At 54.9% G+C, this 16734-nt stretch overlaps 2 protein-coding genes across 4 annotated transcripts; one reads left to right on the forward strand and one right to left on the reverse strand.

Moving 5' to 3' along the window:
- Nucleotides 1–956: 956 nt before the first annotated feature.
- Nucleotides 957–7382, reverse strand: BSDC1 (BSD domain containing 1). The gene is made up of 11 exons (XM_040086410.1): nt 7316–7382; nt 6925–6985; nt 6224–6340; nt 5471–5641; nt 5321–5375; nt 4891–5006; nt 4618–4686; nt 4392–4473; nt 3459–3971; nt 2852–2955; nt 957–2588 (listed from the first exon to the last, which is right to left on the reverse strand). The coding sequence occupies exons 1-11, from the start codon at nt 7324–7326 to the stop codon at nt 2556–2558; spliced, it is 1332 nt and encodes a 443-aa protein (XP_039942344.1). The 5' UTR covers nt 7327–7382; the 3' UTR covers nt 957–2555.
- A 43-nt stretch (nt 7383–7425) lies between these two features.
- ZBTB8B (zinc finger and BTB domain containing 8B) lies at nt 7426–16354 on the forward strand. Of its 3 annotated transcripts, none has more exons than XM_040086412.2 (4): nt 7426–7488; nt 8092–8991; nt 11289–11467; nt 12693–16334. In XM_040086412.2, exons 2-4 carry the CDS (start codon nt 8094–8096, stop codon nt 13002–13004), a joined length of 1389 nt encoding a protein of 462 aa, XP_039942346.1. In that variant the 5' UTR covers nt 7426–7488; nt 8092–8093; the 3' UTR covers nt 13005–16334. The 3 variants fall into 3 exon arrangements, with proteins under 3 accessions (XP_039942346.1, XP_039942345.1, XP_039942347.1); XM_040086411.2 differs by lacking the exon at nt 7426–7488 and adding an exon at nt 7586–7638 and having other exon boundaries at nt 12693–16354; XM_040086413.2 differs by lacking the exon at nt 7426–7488 and adding an exon at nt 7672–7792.
- Nucleotides 16355–16734: the final 380 nt, after the last annotated feature.

The raw sequence follows: 16734 nt of genomic DNA on the forward strand, positions 1-16734 counted from the left end.
CGGGGGCGGAACTGCCCCGGGAACTGCCCCGGCGGTCTGTCCTGTCCCCTGTCCTGTCCCCTGTTCTGTCACCTGTCCTGTCCCCTCTGTCCTGTCACTTGTCCTGTCCCCTGTCCTGTCACCTGTCCTGTCCCCTCTGTCCTGTCCCGTTCTGTCACCTGTCCTGTCACCTGTCCTGTCACCTGTCCTGTCACCTGTCCTGTCACCTGTCCTGTCCCCTCTGTCCTGTCCCCTCTGTCCTGTCCCCTGTTCTGTCACCTGTCCTGTCACCTGTCCTGTCATCTCTGTCCTCTCACCTCTGCCCTGTCCCCTGTCCTGTCCCCTCTGTCCTGTCACCTGTTCTGTCACCTCTGTCTTCAACCCCTGTCCTGTCCCCTCTGTCCCGTGCCCTCTGTTCTGTCACTGGTGCCCTGTTCCCTCTGTCGTGTCACCTTTGTCCATCACTCGTGTCCTATCACTCGTGTCCTGTCACTCGTGTCCTGTCACTCGTGTCCTGTCACTCGTCTCTGTCCCTTCTGTCCTGTCACTTGTCCTGTCACTCAGGTCCTGTCACTCGGGCTCTGTCCCCTGTCCTGTCCCTCATGTCCCCACATTGGTGTCCGTTCCCTTGGCTGCAAGAAGGGAAAAGCGCTGCTGGAGCCCAGCATTCCCCACAAGCCGCATCCCTTGGGAGCGGTGTCAGGCTGTAAGGAATCCTGGGGACAGAACAGTGCCAGCAGTGGTGCCAGGGAATCGCGGGGTGTCCCACGGAAAGGGAATGTCGGATGTTCTCCACCTGCCCAGGCTTGTGGGTGATGGGTGCGTTTATGGGGTCACTCAGAGCCCTGAGAAGTTTGGGACAGAGTTTGAGGAGCCCGGGGCACTGGGGGCTCCTTTCCCTCTCCTGAGGGAGGTGGGAGGAAAGAAAAACGGTGTCAGCCCCACCCCAGAGGAAATGAGAACACCCGGCACGGGCAGAGACTCTGAGAACTTTAATCGCTGTTAACTGCAAGTCTGTAAAAGGTTTGGAGAAAGTCATCGTTACAAAACTACCAGCTGTTAGAATTGTTCCTGGTTTGTCACCCCAGCTAGAAAAGGCTCAGGGGGATGCGGAATAGTTCAAGAACAGAGAATATTGCACAACCAACCCAACGGTTAATTCGACTAAAGAAGAAAAGAAAGTGACACAGATGCTGCACCCTCGAGCTCTGCTGTGGGATCAGCTGGGACTCAGGCCAGCCCCAGGTCCCCACCGGTGTCCCCTGTGTCCCCTGCCCACCGTAAACCGAGCCAGGACAAGGTGAGGCTCTGCTGGACCCACCCCAGGCAGGAGCAGAGCCGTCCCCAGGGCTTTGGCAGGGCAGGGGTGGCACCAGGAGTCACCCCAAAAGAGGAAAACCCAACCCCAAAACCCCAACTCTTCCAAGTGCGCCTCGTTTAGTGCAGGAAACCCCCAGCCCCGGGGACAGGACAAAGGCAGAAAGCGTCACCCCAGGGAGGGCAGTGTCCCCTTGGGGTGACTGTGCAGCAGCAACACCTCGAGCGGTGACAAGGAGCTGCCCCAGGGAGAGGCGGGGGGCCGCAGGGAGCGCTGCCAGCAGTCAGGGGCTGAGGTGAGGGAAGCCAAGCGAGCACAGCGAAGCTCGTGGTGGCTGCAGGGCCTGGCACGGCTGGCACAGGGCTCAGATGGGGACACAGCCTCAGCCAGCAGGGACCACCCGCAGCTGGGAGCTTCTCTCCCCAGGGTGGACAAACAGAGGTTGAAGTGGGTCGGGCTGGGCCTTTGCAAGGGCTGAGCTGGGCACCAACACGAGGGGTTCTGTTCCCAGGAGACCCAAAGCACTGCCAGCCCAGCAGGGCTCCAGTAAGAGCAAGCCACCAGGATTTTGCTTGGAGAATTTAACTAGAAAGACACAAAACCCAGCGCAGGAAGGCGGTGCAGCTGCAAAGGCGAGGGGAGCAGCAGGCCTTGGCTCTTTGAGGAACTGCTGGAAACGGGAGTTTCCACGAGAAAAAAGCTTCCAAGACAAAAAGCCAGGCAGAAGCTCGGGGTTTGGCAGGGGGTTTGGCTCCTTCCAGGATCAAAGCCACGAGCCAAGCGCCTTTTTGTGCAGCACCTCCAGCCCTCGGGCCCTCCCCGGGTGGGAACTGCGGAGCAGCGAGCGGAGCACATCCAGGAGCCTCTCAGCCGTAGGTCACACGTGCACACACAAGCAAGGAAGGAGCCAGCTGGCAGCCTGGCAGCACCCAGCACACCTGGCAGGGCTCCGAGTGCCCAGCTGGCCCCAGGGACCCCTCACTCTGCCTCTTCCCGACACGTCAGGGTCAGTTTTGGCTTGGCCAGTCTCTAGGACCTGCGCAGAAGCCGGGCTCCTGCGTGCCAGTGACCTCCTGCTTCCTCCTCCAGGATCTGAAGGGGTCACTTGAGTTGCCCACAGGTTTTAGCAGGAATGGAACTCCTCCAGCCTGGAACTGCAACCCCCAGCACAGTCACACACAAAGGAAAAGCCGGTCCGTGATTGAATTCACATTCGATGGTGGAAATGAGCCTGTGACACACACTGGAAGCAGCTGCTTTATTCCCAGTCTTCCCACTCTTCATCTTCCAGCTGCAAACAAGAGAAAATTCGTTTCTGAACTGTTTCTGAGCTGTTTCCAACCGTTTGTTTCTGTAACTCAACAGCTCCTCCTGCCCAGGGCACCTGAGCCAGCACACAGCCTGATGTATCCTCACGGTGCCACACCGGGATCTGCCCGCTCTGCTCCCCTTGGGGAACCTGCACACGCACAGCAGCCCCGCTCTGCTCACGCAGCTCCACCCTGAGGGGTTGCTGAGGCTTTTGTGGGGGCAGTTTTGCCTCCCCTGACTCACCTCCCCAGACATTTCCACCTTGGAGAGCGCCAGCTGCACCTCCTCTTCCGTCATGTCCAGATCAAAGTCCTTTTCCCAGTCCTCGCTGATATCCGTGCTGGAGCCTGGGAGCACAAACATCCCCTCTGAGCCACCAGAGCTGGCCCCAAAGGCCGGAATTCTCGAGGCTCAGAGGTACCACAGTCTGCCCGAGGAGGGAAAGCCTCCACATTCCCAGGGACAGAGGTGGGATGGACTGAGCTCGCTTCCCTCACAGCCAGGGCTGGCGCAGAACAAGCGGGAGAGGTGGATGCTGAAACATTTTCTCCTCTGGCCTGGGAGAACTGGGATGTGTCAGGTTCCAGTCACACAGAAAATGCAGGGGATAAGGAACGACAGGAGGGATTTAGTCTTGGGGACTGTCACTGTCCCAGCAGGGACACTCCTAGGGAATCACCACATTCCCTGCACACAGCACAGCCTTTCCTGGCACGCAGGGACCAAAGGCCTGTTCAGCTCAACCAGCAGACCTTTGATTACCTTCCCCTTTCCCCCCTCAGCACCACGACCCCAGAGCCCTCTCCCCGAGCGCTGCCGCTCCCAGCGGGTCCCCGGGCCCCACACGAACCTTTCTTGCCGTTGTTGGAGGGCGTGGATTTGCCGCTGTCCGAGTTGAGCTCGAAGACTCGCAGATCTGTGGGCCCTTCCTCTCTCACAGTCTCTGTCCTGGCCTGGCCTTTGCTCTCCAGCTCTCTGATCTCCGTTCCAGCCGCCGATTCCTCGGCAGGCGCAGAAGGCTGAGCAGCTTCTGGGGGCTTCGGCGGGGAGCTCTGCTCTTCCAAGGTGGCCTCCACCAACCTCTGGGAGAGGTCCTCGGCGCCCAGGGCTGGAGCTGCAGTCTGTAGCTGGGCGGCAGGCACAGGGGCGGGGTTGGCAATCTGAGTGACAAGGGACGCGCTCTCGCTGCTCTCCGAGGGGCTGGGCTCGGCTGGGAGCGGCTCTGCGGGCGGCACAGCCCCGCTCTCCCCGGAGGGGCCCCCGGCAGCCGCGGGGTGCGCTCCCGCCGGGCCAGGCTCCTTCTGTGCTGCCCCTGGAAATGTGATGTTTGCGCAAGGCAGGGGGGACATCCCCAAGAACTCATCTGTAGGGAGGCAGGAGAGAAGGGAGAGATGTTTCAGCGAGTGCAGCAGCAGCTGGGCTGGCAGCTGGATTTCACAGAATGTCCTGAGCTGGGAGGGACCCACAGCGATCGTCCAGTCCGAGCCCTGCACAGACATCCCAACAATCCCACCCTGGGCATGCCTGAGGGAGTTGTCCTGGAGATCTGGCAGCTTTGGGGCCGTGCCCATTCCCTGGGGAGCCTGGGCAGTGCCCAGCACCCTCGGGGGGAGGAGCATTTTCCTGATATCCAACCTAAACCACCCTGACACAGCTCCACACGTTCCAGAGCAGAGACTGGAGCTGACTCTTCACTGCCCATTGGGATTTGTGGGAGAGAGGAGGAGCCACCACCCCACAGCGTCTCCACACCAGCCTCCCAGAGCCCCCAAACCCGTCCCACCTTCATCCTCCTCCCAGCCTGGCTCCTCTTGCTGCATGCTCTGCTCCGCTCGCTGCTTCAGAGCCTCCCTCCGGGCTTCATCCTGCAGGGATCAGCATCAGCAGCCGCTCACACCCCCAGTGCCTTCTCTCCCCCGGGCATTTCGGCATCACAGACTCCAAGGAGTCAGCCCAGCTCCCCGTTTTCCTGGGAGAAGCACCCCCAGGGAGCCCCCAGCCTGACCCACCTGCTCCAGGCGATGCAGTTTGTAGAAGTAGCGCTGCCAGAACTCCAAGTGGGAAACAGCCACAGGGACCTGGGAAAGGGATCAGCCCCTCAGAGGCAGAGCTGCAGCTGCTGCCGCGCCCCTCTCTCCTCCCAAAGCTCCCAGCTCCCATTTTATTGTTTTTCCACAGTCTACCACAGCCACAGCTGCTTCCATTCCAGCTGCAGGGGACAAACGGCTCAGGGCTTTCCTGCAGCGTTCCCCAAGCCAGGAATTGCCCAGGCAGGGCCTCACCATTTTGGTGTAGAGTGCCCTGATGGAAGGGCTGGTTGCCAGCAGCTCAGCAATCTCCCCTTTCTTCTCCTCCAGGCTGAACTGAGCGAGCCAGGCCTCGAGCAGCTCAGCAGGGCCTGTTTGGGACAAGCACAGGGATAACAATCCTTGGCACAACCCACAGGGCTGGGGGAGCTTCCTTGGAGAGATGCTGGGGCAAAGGAGGAGGGAGACACGGGGCTCAGAATTCCTCTGCCAGCCCAAGGCCACGTGGCACCAATTTAAACCGGGCCAGTAAATTCAGCCTAAGCTGGTCCTTGAGCTAAGAGCCAGATGTGCTCTTCACAGCTGGCCCCAGCTACAGCCCTGGTAGCCAAAGGCTTCAAGGAACCCCAGCTGGCCCCCAGACCCCCTAAGGGCAGCACCCTGGGCCCCCCTGCACCCTCCCTACCGTCGGGCTCGTTGCAGTAGGTGGCTGGGTCGGACTGGAGGCTGTAGAGACGAGCCTGGAGGAGACACACAAGGACAGCTGTCAGGGCAGGGACAGCAGCAGAGCAGGGGACAGGGCTCAGGATGCCACAGCCCGGAGCGCCACGCTCACCTTGGCACTGTCGTAGGGCTCCGTGGTACCCGAGGGCGTCGCCATCAGCGTGATAACGTCACAGTCAATGGTCTTGTCCGGTGAGGGGGCAAAGGTGTCCGAGATGACCCCCAGGAAGTCAGACAGCCCCTTCCTCACCTTCTCAGTGGCACCTGAGGAGACTTCAGCCCTCTTCAAGGGAAGAGGTGGCACAGTGTCAGCAACACCCCAGAATTTCTGGGGAGGATCCTTAAGGAAGCGGGAGCTCTCCCCTGAGCAAAGGGCCATGGGCTGGAAGGGTGCGGCGGGAGGCACCTGCTGCAGTGGGGGAACTGAGCTGAGGCTTTGTGGGAAGGACACAGCCAGCTTTGGGGCTGGTTTGGGGTGGGACTGTCCCAGCAGCAGCAGCTGCGCGGGGCTGAGGCTCACAGCCCGTGTGGAGAGCCCGTGTCACCCCACAGTGACACTGCCAGTGTCCCCTGCTCAGCACCCTGGAACCCCAGGAGGTTCTGACCCACTGGGCACAGAGTGACAGGACAAAGGGGAATGGCCTTAAGCTGAAGGAAGGTGCGGTTAGATGGGATACTGGGAAGGAATTCTTCCCTGGGAGGGTGCTGGGATGGAATTTCCAGAGAAGCTGTGGCTGTCCCATCCCTGGAACTATCCCAGGCCAGGCTGGACAGGGCTGGGAGCACCCTGGGGTGCTGGAAGGTGTCCCTGGCCGTGGCAGGGGTGGCACTGGATGATGTTGGAGCTCTCCCAGCCCCTACTCACTGCCAGCTTGTCCTTGACCACGCTGGCCGTGGCGGCGATGGTGCAGGCGGTGTCGTGCTGCACCACCTGGGTGAACTCAGCCAGGTCCCGCTTCATGAACTCCAAAGCCTCTGTGGACTGCAAGGAGACAGCAGAGATGGATTCTCCAGGCTTTTGGTTCCCCAACAGAGCCATGATCGCTCCCAGCACGTTACAGAAACTCAAATGGGAGAGTTCAGCCCAGCTGAGCCCTCAGCCCAACCTGGGCAATGCATAAGACCAGAATAACCTGAATAACAACAGCATCTGCTATACCCAAAACACATTCCAGGAGGTTTTTAAGGCGAGACTAGAAAAATCACAGGTTGGGAAAAGCCTGGGTTTAAGTTTTGTGTGCAATTAACACAAGCAGCGCTGTCCCGGGCAGGAAATTACACACCACAGAGCCACGCTGGAAGCACAACCCCCTGTCAGAGGGTGATTCCCACATGACAGGGCCCAGCATGAGCCAGCGTTCGCTCAGCCGGCAGATTCCCAGCAAATCCACCCCGATCCCACTCTGGGGAGACCCCCGGGCAGTGCTCCAGACCCGCTGGAAGATCCCCAGCAAATCCATCCCGATCCCACTCTGGGGACCCCCCCCGGGCCGTGCTGCAGCCCCGCGGCCTCGCCGGGCTCCCGGGGCCGCCCCGCAGGTCCCGCCCGGTGCCGCCGGTTCCCACCTTCTCCTTGACGGCCTGGTAGCTCTGCTGGAGCCAGCTCCGCCACCAGCCCCCGTCCTCCCTGCGCGGGACAGGGCACGGCGTCAGCACACGGACACACGAACACAGAGGCAGATCCCAGATCCCGAGCCCACACAGAGATCCCAGAGCCCGGACCCAGATCCCAGCTCCAGATCCCGACCCCAAACCCAGATCCAGACCCCGAGCACAGATTCCAACCCCACACCCAGACCCAGATCCCAGACCCAGATGCCGATCCCGATCCCAGATTCCACCCCCCAACCCCCGGCCCCGCTCCGGTCCCCCCCCGCCGCCGCCCGTCCCCATCGCGGTCCCGGTCCCGCTCCCGTCCCCTCCCGGTCCCGCCGCCCCCCGGCCGAGCCCCGCTCACCCCTCCGCCATCTTGGCGGTGTGACGTCACCAATATTTACCGACCCCTCACCCCGCGGGCCCCACCCCGTTGCCGGGGCGATGACGTCACTTCCCGCCCCGCCCCGGGGGCGCGGCCCGGCTACGGCGGCCGGGAGGGACCGGGAGCGGCGCCGGGAGCGCGGCCGGGCGGAGGTGAGCGGCGGGCACCGAGCGCTCCCCGGGGTGGGCGAGGGCGCGTCCCGGGGCACCCCGCGACCGGGCAGGGCGGTGCTCAGCGCGGGGAGGGGGCCCAGCACCGGGCAGCACGGTCCTTGGCGTTCCGGGCGATGCCGCCACCGCGAGGTCGGTCCTTGGCGCGGCGGGGGATGCCGGCACCGGGCAGGGTGGTCCTTGGCGTTCCGGGACATCCAGGGGGTACCGGGCAGGACAGACCCTCGGTACCGGGCGCGGCGGTCCTTGGAGCAAGGAGGAGTTCTTGGCACGGCGGAGTGTCCCGGTACCTTGGCGTTCGAGGGGATGCTAGTACCGGGCGGGACGGTCCGTGGAGGGGTGTGGTACCCCCGGTACCGGGCGGGACGGACCCCCGGGGCCGTGCAGGACGATCCTTGGCGGTGTCTCCGGGGCGGTGGCGCGGCTCCCCCTGTCCCGGTATCCCCGGTGTGCCCGCAGCACTGGGACGGAATGGCAGTGCCGGTGTCTCCGGCGGTGCCGGTGCCCCGGGGGGTGCCGGTGTCCCCGGCGGTGCCGGTGTCCCGGGGGTGCCGGTGCTGACGCCTCGCTCTGTTCCCGGCACAGCCATGGAGATGCAGTCGTACTACACCAAACTGCTGGGGGAGCTGAACGAGCAGCGCAAGCGGGATTTCTTCTGCGACTGCAGCATCATCGTGGAGGGCAGGATCTTCAAAGCCCACAAGAACATCCTGTTCGCCAACAGCGGCTACTTCCGAGCGCTGCTCATCCACTACATCCAGGACAGCGGCCGCCACAGCACGGCCTCGCTGGACATCGTCACCTCCGAGGCTTTCTCCATCATCCTGGATTTCCTCTACTCCGGCAAGCTGGATCTGTGCGGGGAGAACGTGATCGAGGTGATGTCTGCCGCCAGCTACCTGCAGATGACCGACGTGGTGAACTTCTGCAAAACCTACATCAGGTCCTCCTTGGACATCTGCCGGAAAATCGAGAGGGAGGCGGCTTTTTACCAGGCCGACAGCGGGAGCTCGGCCAGGGAAGGCACCTCCTTGAGCTTCAAGAGCTCGGCCTCGGCGTCCTCCCCGCAGGAGAAGGAGAAGATTCCGGAATGCCAGCGGGACCCTCCCTGCGGGGCCTGCGGCGCCTGCCAGCCCCTGGAGCTGGTGGCCAGGGAACCGCTGAGCAGCGACTCCCCCAAAGGGCTGCAACCCAAGGTGGAGTTCGACCCCGACGAGGCGGAGGCGGAGGCGGGCGAGCGGCTGCCGCAGTACCCGGCGCCCATGTCGCTGGAGCAGATGGAAGAGGGGCAGCCCCTGGAGCTGGCCTGCAATAATTACCACATGAAGCAGTTCCTGGAGGCTCTGCTGCGCAACAGCTCGGCCCCGAGGAAGGAGGACGTGGTGCATCACTTTGTCCGGGGATTTGAGGGTAGGGCTGAGGAGGCGGGAGCGGCCGTCAGCTCCATGATGGACATTCACAGCGACTGGTATGGAGAGGACGCAGGTGAGAGGACTCGGGGGGCGCAGGCTGTGTGCAGCGGGCGAGGGAACAGCTGCCTTGGGCCGCTTCTCTTGTTGTTCTTGTTCAAGAGTATTTTGCTGGATATTTTGGCACGGTGAAATAAACTCTTGTTGTGCACTTTTAAAGCAGCTGTACTCCTTTTGTTCGGTGCAGCCCGTGGCAGGTGAGTGCTCCTGACGGCTCCGCTGCTGCTGCTCCCAAATCACCCCCAGGCTCCACTTGGGGTGATTGTTCTTTAATAAACAAACTCAGCGGGACCTCGTTGAATGGCAGGTGCGTTTTTAAAAAGAATTTTTCCCTCCTGATGGTCGTAAAGAGCAATCCAACAGGAGCTGAGCTGCCACGGGAGGGGCCTGGTGCGGCAGGAGGAGCTCATCCCGTCACAGCTCCTGCCAGTGCTGCTCTCTTTGCTCCTGCTTGGAACTCCAGAGGGCAGGAATCAGCTTTATCCAACACTGAGGGATTCCTGCAAGTCCTCCAGGAGCACTGAAAGCTTTCAACTCTGTGGTACAGCATAAAGATGAGTTTTTTTTCCACTTTTTAGCTGCCCCAAGCCCAGCAGCAGCTGTAATATCTCAGGAATATTTGCTGGCAGCACTGTCAGGCACGTGGAAAAGAAGAAAATCATGCCCATGTGCGTTTCTCCTGATGTGGGCAATGAAGATTTGGGCATTCTATCTGGTTTTTCTTAGGTGCCTTGTCCAAACAGCCTTGTGGGGACAGGAGGTGTCTCTGACAAACTGTGAGTGCCACGGGTGCCGAGGATGTGACAAACGCCACAGGGCTGGCACTGACTGTAGCCAGCAAATTTGTTTTCGTGTCACCTCCAGCTCCAGCTGCCTGTGTGACCTTAAAGCCAATAAAAGTGGCAAATCCTCTCACTGCTTTCAACCAGGGCGCTGATCAAATCACAAATCCAGGTTTAGTCTCCGAGCAGGGCTGTCAGCGCTCACGCTGGCGCTTTTTGACGCTCGGCGAGGCAAGAACATCCAACACAGGAATTTCACTTCTCTTTTTCCAACATCTCCGGGCTGTTCATGAGTCATTGAAAGGGAAATGCTTCCAGAGTTTGATAGGAAACATCAGGAGTCATTGGCAGTGTATCAGAGATGGTAGTGGGAGATGGGTTTTGAGTAGGAGTGAGGGAAAAGAAACCAAACCATCCGTTCCTTCTGTTTCTGTGCTAAAGCAGTAGCCGTGAGGAGAGTGGGAGTTTCCCAGCTCTCAGTGTTGCTGCTGCTTCAGCTTCTTCACAAGGCAGCAGAAATGAGAGGTACAAAGTCCTGGTAAGAGAATGGTGCGCTCAGGTTAAGAGATGGGATAAATATCACTTCTTTTCAAGTGTCCACCTCTGTTCCAGTCACCCTTCACAGCAGGAGGAGGGGAAGCAGGCACCTGTAGAGCACTGGAAGCAAAACAAAACTAGGAACTGGGTTAGTTGGGGTTTTAATGAAGCTCTAAACGCCCAGCAGGGATTTGCAATCCCTTGGGAAGCTCCAAAATGGGGCGAGCTGTCTCTCACTCACATCATTAATACCAGACACACCTTTTTTGATAGTGGGTTGGATAAACTTTATTACAAAGGATGCTCTGCAGCCTCACCTGCCTGACACACAAAACATTTCCCTGAATCAGGGCCTGGGACAGGGAGAAAAATTCCTTTGGCATCACATCTCCACCTTTCTGCTGGAAGGGAAAAACTGCTGAAAAACTCGGCAATGCCCAGGTTTCCGTAAAATGGGATCTTCAAATTTAATTCTGTTCTTGCGCCCAACTCCATAAATTGTGTGTTACTCGTGGTTTGGTTTTAGGAACAGTAAAACATTCTCAGGAAATATATTGGAGTCCTTCACCTTGTTCCCAACAGGAAGGCAGTAGAAACAAAGAGTCGTATTTTCATATCCAAATATGAAAGCACATGGACAAAATGTGCTGTTCCTGCCTGCAGTTTGCATTAAAGGATTTTAGTTTCTGATGCTGTTTAATGCTAATGGTTTAATAATTAAAAAAAAAGGAAGTGGCTGTGATGAAGCAGAGACCCCACTTCACTAAAAGCAGGTTTTTGATACTTATCTAAAAGACTTCCTCAAACAAAACAAATGTTTTGCTGTTGTGAGAGCAGCCAGGCTGATTTCCCAGGGCACTGCAAGCTGCGTGGACTCTGCCAGGTGAGGAAACCTCAGGTAAGCCGAGCGCAGGGAGAGGGGAGAAGCGCGGCTCTCACCCCGCGGCGGCTCCGAACGTTCCCGAGCTAACCCGGGCGTGTTTTTACCCCCAAGGTGACGTGCTGGTGGTGCCCATCAAGCTGCACAAGTGCCCCTTCTGCCCTTACACGGCCAAGCAGAAGGGCATCCTGAAGCGCCACATCCGCTCGCACACCGGGGAGCGGCCGTACCCCTGCGAGACCTGCGGGAAGCGCTTCACCCGCCAGGAGCACCTGCGCAGCCACGCGCTCAGCGTGAGTCCGGCCGCCTCCGCGGGCTTCGAGAGGATCTAGAGAAAATGTGCAAGTTGGAGGAGTTTCCTAAGGGATACAAGGGGCTGTAGGCAGAGCTGGGGTGCTTGGCAAACTGCCGGTTTGAGTCAGTTTTTGTTATTGTGGTTATTGGTTCGATGCGTGTTCCTGAGGATTTTATACGTATTCAAATATTCCTGCGAGTTTACGCGCTCCAGGAATTCTTTTGCTTGGTTCGGCTCTTGGCTTGTCTTGATGCCACCTTGCAGATGAAATTCATCTGTTTCATCTCCTCTCCAGGCTCTGTTTTGTTGTTTGATGCTCTCTGATAACCTGGAGGGTCAGTAGTAAATTTCTTGCATTTTTTTCTCTGGGTGTTTATTTTTCTGGTTCTTTTTAACGTCATCATTTAGATAAGTACATCGAATCAGCGTAGTCATTTCATATTATCTGAGTTCTTCCTGCCATTGATAGTCAGTTATATAAATAAAAGCATTTAATATTAAAATGCACAATACATAGTCGCTATTTTAATATTTTTTGAAAGCCTAAGCTATAATACATATTTATCACACTACTATATATATGTGCTACACAGGGCTACAAAAGCTAACAGATTATACTTTTTTAAAGCAGTTAAAAGCGATTACAACTGTCCTATATCAAAATTGTGATTAATAATAATTTGCAGAAGCCAATACATAATAGCAAAAGCCAATAACTACATAGCTATTTATAACATATCCACCAGGGACTTTATTTCAAAGGCTTCCTTGGCGTTTTCCAGTTGTATTTCCTGAAGGGAATGAGTGTTGTAAATGTGAGAGAAGCATTTCAATTAATGATGATATTTGCTTCGTTGTTTTGGTCTGTTGGATGCTCGATATTTCTCCTGAATTGGACAATAAGGATTTGGGTGTTTTGTTGTCCCAGCCTGTTAGATCAGATTTTGGGAAGGAATTCTGCCCTGTGCGGGTGGTGAGGCTGCGGATTCCCCATTGCTGGAAGGGTCCCAGACCAGGATGGACAGAGCTTGGGATTGTGGAACGTGTCCAAGCTCTGACTCCATTCCATGATTTTTAACTGGGGTAGCCCAAATCCTCCTGGCCCGAATCGCCACGGCATCCCCTTCAGCTGAAGCGCGACCGTTTCCCCGCTCTGCCGATCCCTCCAAACCATCAAACTGCCGTTTTGTTTTTCCCCTCCAAATTTGCTGTTTTCCCTGCAGGTCCATCGCTCCAACAAGCCCATCATCTGCAAGGGCTGCAGGAGAACCTTCACCAACAGCCTGTCGCAGGGGCTGCGGCGCTTCGGGCTCTGCGACAGCTGCACCTGCGTCACCACCACCCACGAGGACTCGGCGCCCATCAACCTCAGCCTCGTGGAAACGGCCTCGGAAGGGCAGGAAAAGGGAGATGCCGACAACGACTGGCCCATCTACGTGGAGTCCGGAGAGGAGAACGAGCCGGCCGAGGACGAGGACGGCGACGACAAGCGGGAAATCCGGCGGGGTTTGGCAGACAGAGAGGTTTTGATGTAGCGGTGAGAGGAGAGGGGAGCGCTGAGAGCTTCCCTGGCAGAGTCTGCGACGGAAAACTGCGCGTTTGCTCGATCACTGACACTGTGCTGGTTTTTATTATTCTGGGTTTTTTTTGGTTTTTTTTTTTAATTAAATTGCGGGGAGAATTGGAATTTTTAATATTTTTTGAGTTTTCAGTGCTGTGCACCAGAAAGCTGTGGAGAGTCTTCGGTCTGGGGCTCGCAGAGGTTGGACTTGAGCAGTTTCTCTGCCTCCTGGTTTTGGTTTTGCAGGTGGAACACCTCTGGGTTGTTTTGGGGACAGGTTTCTTCCAATAATGAGTCACGGTCCTTAATCCCTGATCTGAAATGGGCACCACCTTCTCTCTGAAGATGACATGAAATGTGGTTTACATCTCTTACCTTGGGACTTTTCCAAGCTAATCCGTGATTCTTCTGTCTTAGGACAGTGTTATTTAAATGATGAACCATAAACGTTTGCTGAGACTGGATTTGACCTGGAAACCAGGGCAGAAAAACCAGGATAACAAAAAAAAAACCCCAAACCCAAACAAAATATGCTGCTGCTGAAAGGATGGACGGGAAGAATAAATCTATTTCACGTAATTAATTGCGGGAATTTAGAGCTCAAGCTTTTCTTTCTGAATTTTTACTGCATCTTCCCCTCCTAAGCGCTCGGATCTTCAGCTGTGTCTTCACTGTCACTCAGATATCAGTAACCTTGGCTTAAATATTAAGCAAAAATGATGGTGTCTTAGTGGTCAGGACTAAGAGAAAAGCCCAAATTCTTTTTAGCTTTTTACAGCAGGAGTTAAAAGCTGTCAAGCAGGTTCCTTGGGAATTCTGACTGTGGCAGATTGAATAACCAGATCCACACCTGGTGTGGCTGAGGAGCAGTGAAATATCTGAGCTATGCTATAAAAGAGCTCTGAATGCCCTTTTGGAATTCTTTTCTTTCTCTTTTCCTGCGATTTCTTTTAGAAATCAGGGATCCTCTCATGATTTATGTTATGTGATTTTATCCAAATTTTATTTTATTTTATTTTATTTTTAAACCTCCTCTGTGGACCTCCTGTCTCTTTGTGGGGACAGCAAAAGGTTTTGAAAGGAGGTGAGATTTTGTCGCCTTTCCAGCAGCAAGTTTTTAAGAGCTATTAAAACTCAGGCTGGGAAGCTTTAGAAGAAAACCCAGCACCACCAGAAAGCCTGTTTGCTTAGGGGTGACCTCCTGTTCCCTGACAAAGGGACAAAACTGAAATATACTGTGAAATGAGACTGTTAATGCTTCTTCACTCTGCTGTTCCTAAGTGTTTCATGAAAAGGCAAACTTGACGAGTCTTTTTTTTTTGGCTGGAGCAGAATTCTGCAGACAGATTTGGCTGACAAAGAGTGAGCAGTTCCTCCCACTTGGTGCTTTTTCCTGAGGGGTTTTTTGGTGTAAAGATTTTCCACTTGGCAAACCTAAAAAACCCGAGAGCCCTCTGATTTAACCAGGGGTTTTTTTCTCTGCATACCTCATGCTTCTCTTGTACACGTTGAAAAAAGAGCGATTCAGCTTCTCCCTCTGCTTCATCCAGCAGTGAAACAGCCCCACTGTCACGTCAGATTTATTTGTGAGAGGCGATTCTGCCCTCACAAGTACAGCCAAGGGTTCATTTCCACACCAGGTAGGATGAGGAAAGGAGAAACAAAGTTCTTTTTAAAGAATTCACTTTACTGGTGGCTACTGAAAAGAGCAGAAGGTAAAGAGACCTTTTTTGGAGGGGTCTGGTCCAGGTTCTTGATGAACCGTGTAACGTTGGTTTAATTTTCTGTCCCTTCATTTGGGCGAGTTTCATCATCCCTGTTTCCAGGTCAGCTGGAAATTTGAGTTTGTAGGAGCTGGAACAGGGGGCAAGACCTTTACAAAATTCCCCGCTCCAGAGCCGCTGTTCCAGTCAATCTGAGTGAAGGGACAGTGAAGGGACACATGGAGGTGCCACGTTTGGTATTGAGCTCTGAAAATCCTGCTTGATTTTGGCTCCTTGGTGCTCTGAGCCAAACGTGGGGCTTGCAAATCTTGCTGGAATGTTTGGAGAAGCACCTTCCATCCTCCCAGGGCTTGTCTTTTGGACTGCTGGATTTTTGGTGAGTCCACCCAAACCCAAAGGGTGATAAAGGTGCTTAGAGGAGGGACTTTCTGCCTCGAGGGCCATGGATAATCTGAGTTTTTTGGGAGACTGGCTGATGGAAGCGGGGCAGGAACGTAAACAGGGATCCAATTAATATTTAGCGACCAGGCACCGCCAGCTCTGGTCGTGAAGATTCCACCTCGTTGTAAATATTGGTAGAAGCCACCAGACCTGGAACATCAGCCGAGCCTGGGCTCTGGCTGGTGCTCCACAAGGTTGGGAAGTTCCTGGCGTGGCCCAGCTCTGCTGAGCCTTTGGAGACACTTGGAGCAGGGAAAATGAACCCTTTGGAAGCTGCAGGAACCTTTCCCTTCACCCCGCTGTCTTTGGTCTTAGAGATTGTCCTTGTGTGTTTGTGCCTAGAGAATGGAGCTGTCAGGGGTCCGGGGCGGGCGGGGGGCGGCTTTTCCACAGGGAACCTTCCACCAAACTCGGTGTTTCCTGTTCAATTGTCATTTTGTGCTGCTTTGTTTTGTTCTTCCGTGGAGTCTTTTCAGCCTTTGGACGTAGAAGAGGGTGGAGTTTATCCACGTTTCTTGTGAGCAGGGTGTTCACGTGAATCCGTTTGCTTGTGCTTTACACTTTGTTTTCTGGGTGTTTTTCCCCCGAAATCTTCCATTTGTGGATCCAGCCTCTACAAGCTTTGAGAAAATGATGTTGGCTGTTGAAAAACCTTCCCGTGGTGCTTGATGAGGAATCAAAAATCATGTTTCTAGGGGAGTCATTTCTAATAGAATCTCTTTCTCAAAGGCTTTTAAAGGCCGTGAAGACGACATATCTCAAAACGTAGCTCGTTGTACTTGACTTTGTTTAGGAATACACATTTTAATGTATTTTTGCACAGAAATGCGCTGTATTTCACGTTAGGAAGGAATACATGCTGCACTGGTATTTGTAGCTCATTTAACCTCTTGGTGCAAAGCCCTTGTAAATCTTCCAAATGTGGTAGTTGAATTTCCTGATGTTTTGTAAGAGAGTTTCATAACCAAAGTCCTTTAGTCCAGTAACAATGACAAATTCTTGTTAACTGAACTTTATTTGTGCAAGTGACTGAACTATATTTGTGGATCTTGGAGCATTCTGGAGTTTTTTGATTGTCTAGAAAATAAAACTCTCTGAGAGGGTTGCTTTGATTTTTTTACCGTTCAGATGTTGACTGAATAAACCTGAGAGTGTCTAGACTGAGGCTCACGTTTCAATTTCTGGCATTAAAATGAAATGATTTAATATTTCAATGTACTTAATTTGGTTTAAAAATCAATATATCCATTTTGGGGGGCATCTAGTTTGCAAGAAGAATCAGGTTTTTTGGAAGGAAAGGACTAAGAGGATCCTGTTCACTTAAACCCCAGCCAAGTGAGATCTTTAGAAAATCTTTTCTTTTATTAACACTGACTTGTTTTGGGGGTTTTTTTGTTGTTGTTTTTTTTGTGGGTTTTTTGTTTGTTTGTTTGTTTTTGGGGTTTGGGGTTTTTTTGGTTGTTTTTTTTAAAACAGTCTTTGTAGTTTTACATTAATTCAACTTTTAAAACTTCTAATTTCTCTCGCTGGGAAGCAGAC

This window comes from Hirundo rustica, chromosome 25 (genome assembly GCF_015227805.2).
Source record: "Hirundo rustica isolate bHirRus1 chromosome 25, bHirRus1.pri.v3, whole genome shotgun sequence".
Classification (NCBI taxonomy): domain Eukaryota; kingdom Metazoa; phylum Chordata; class Aves; order Passeriformes; family Hirundinidae; genus Hirundo; species Hirundo rustica.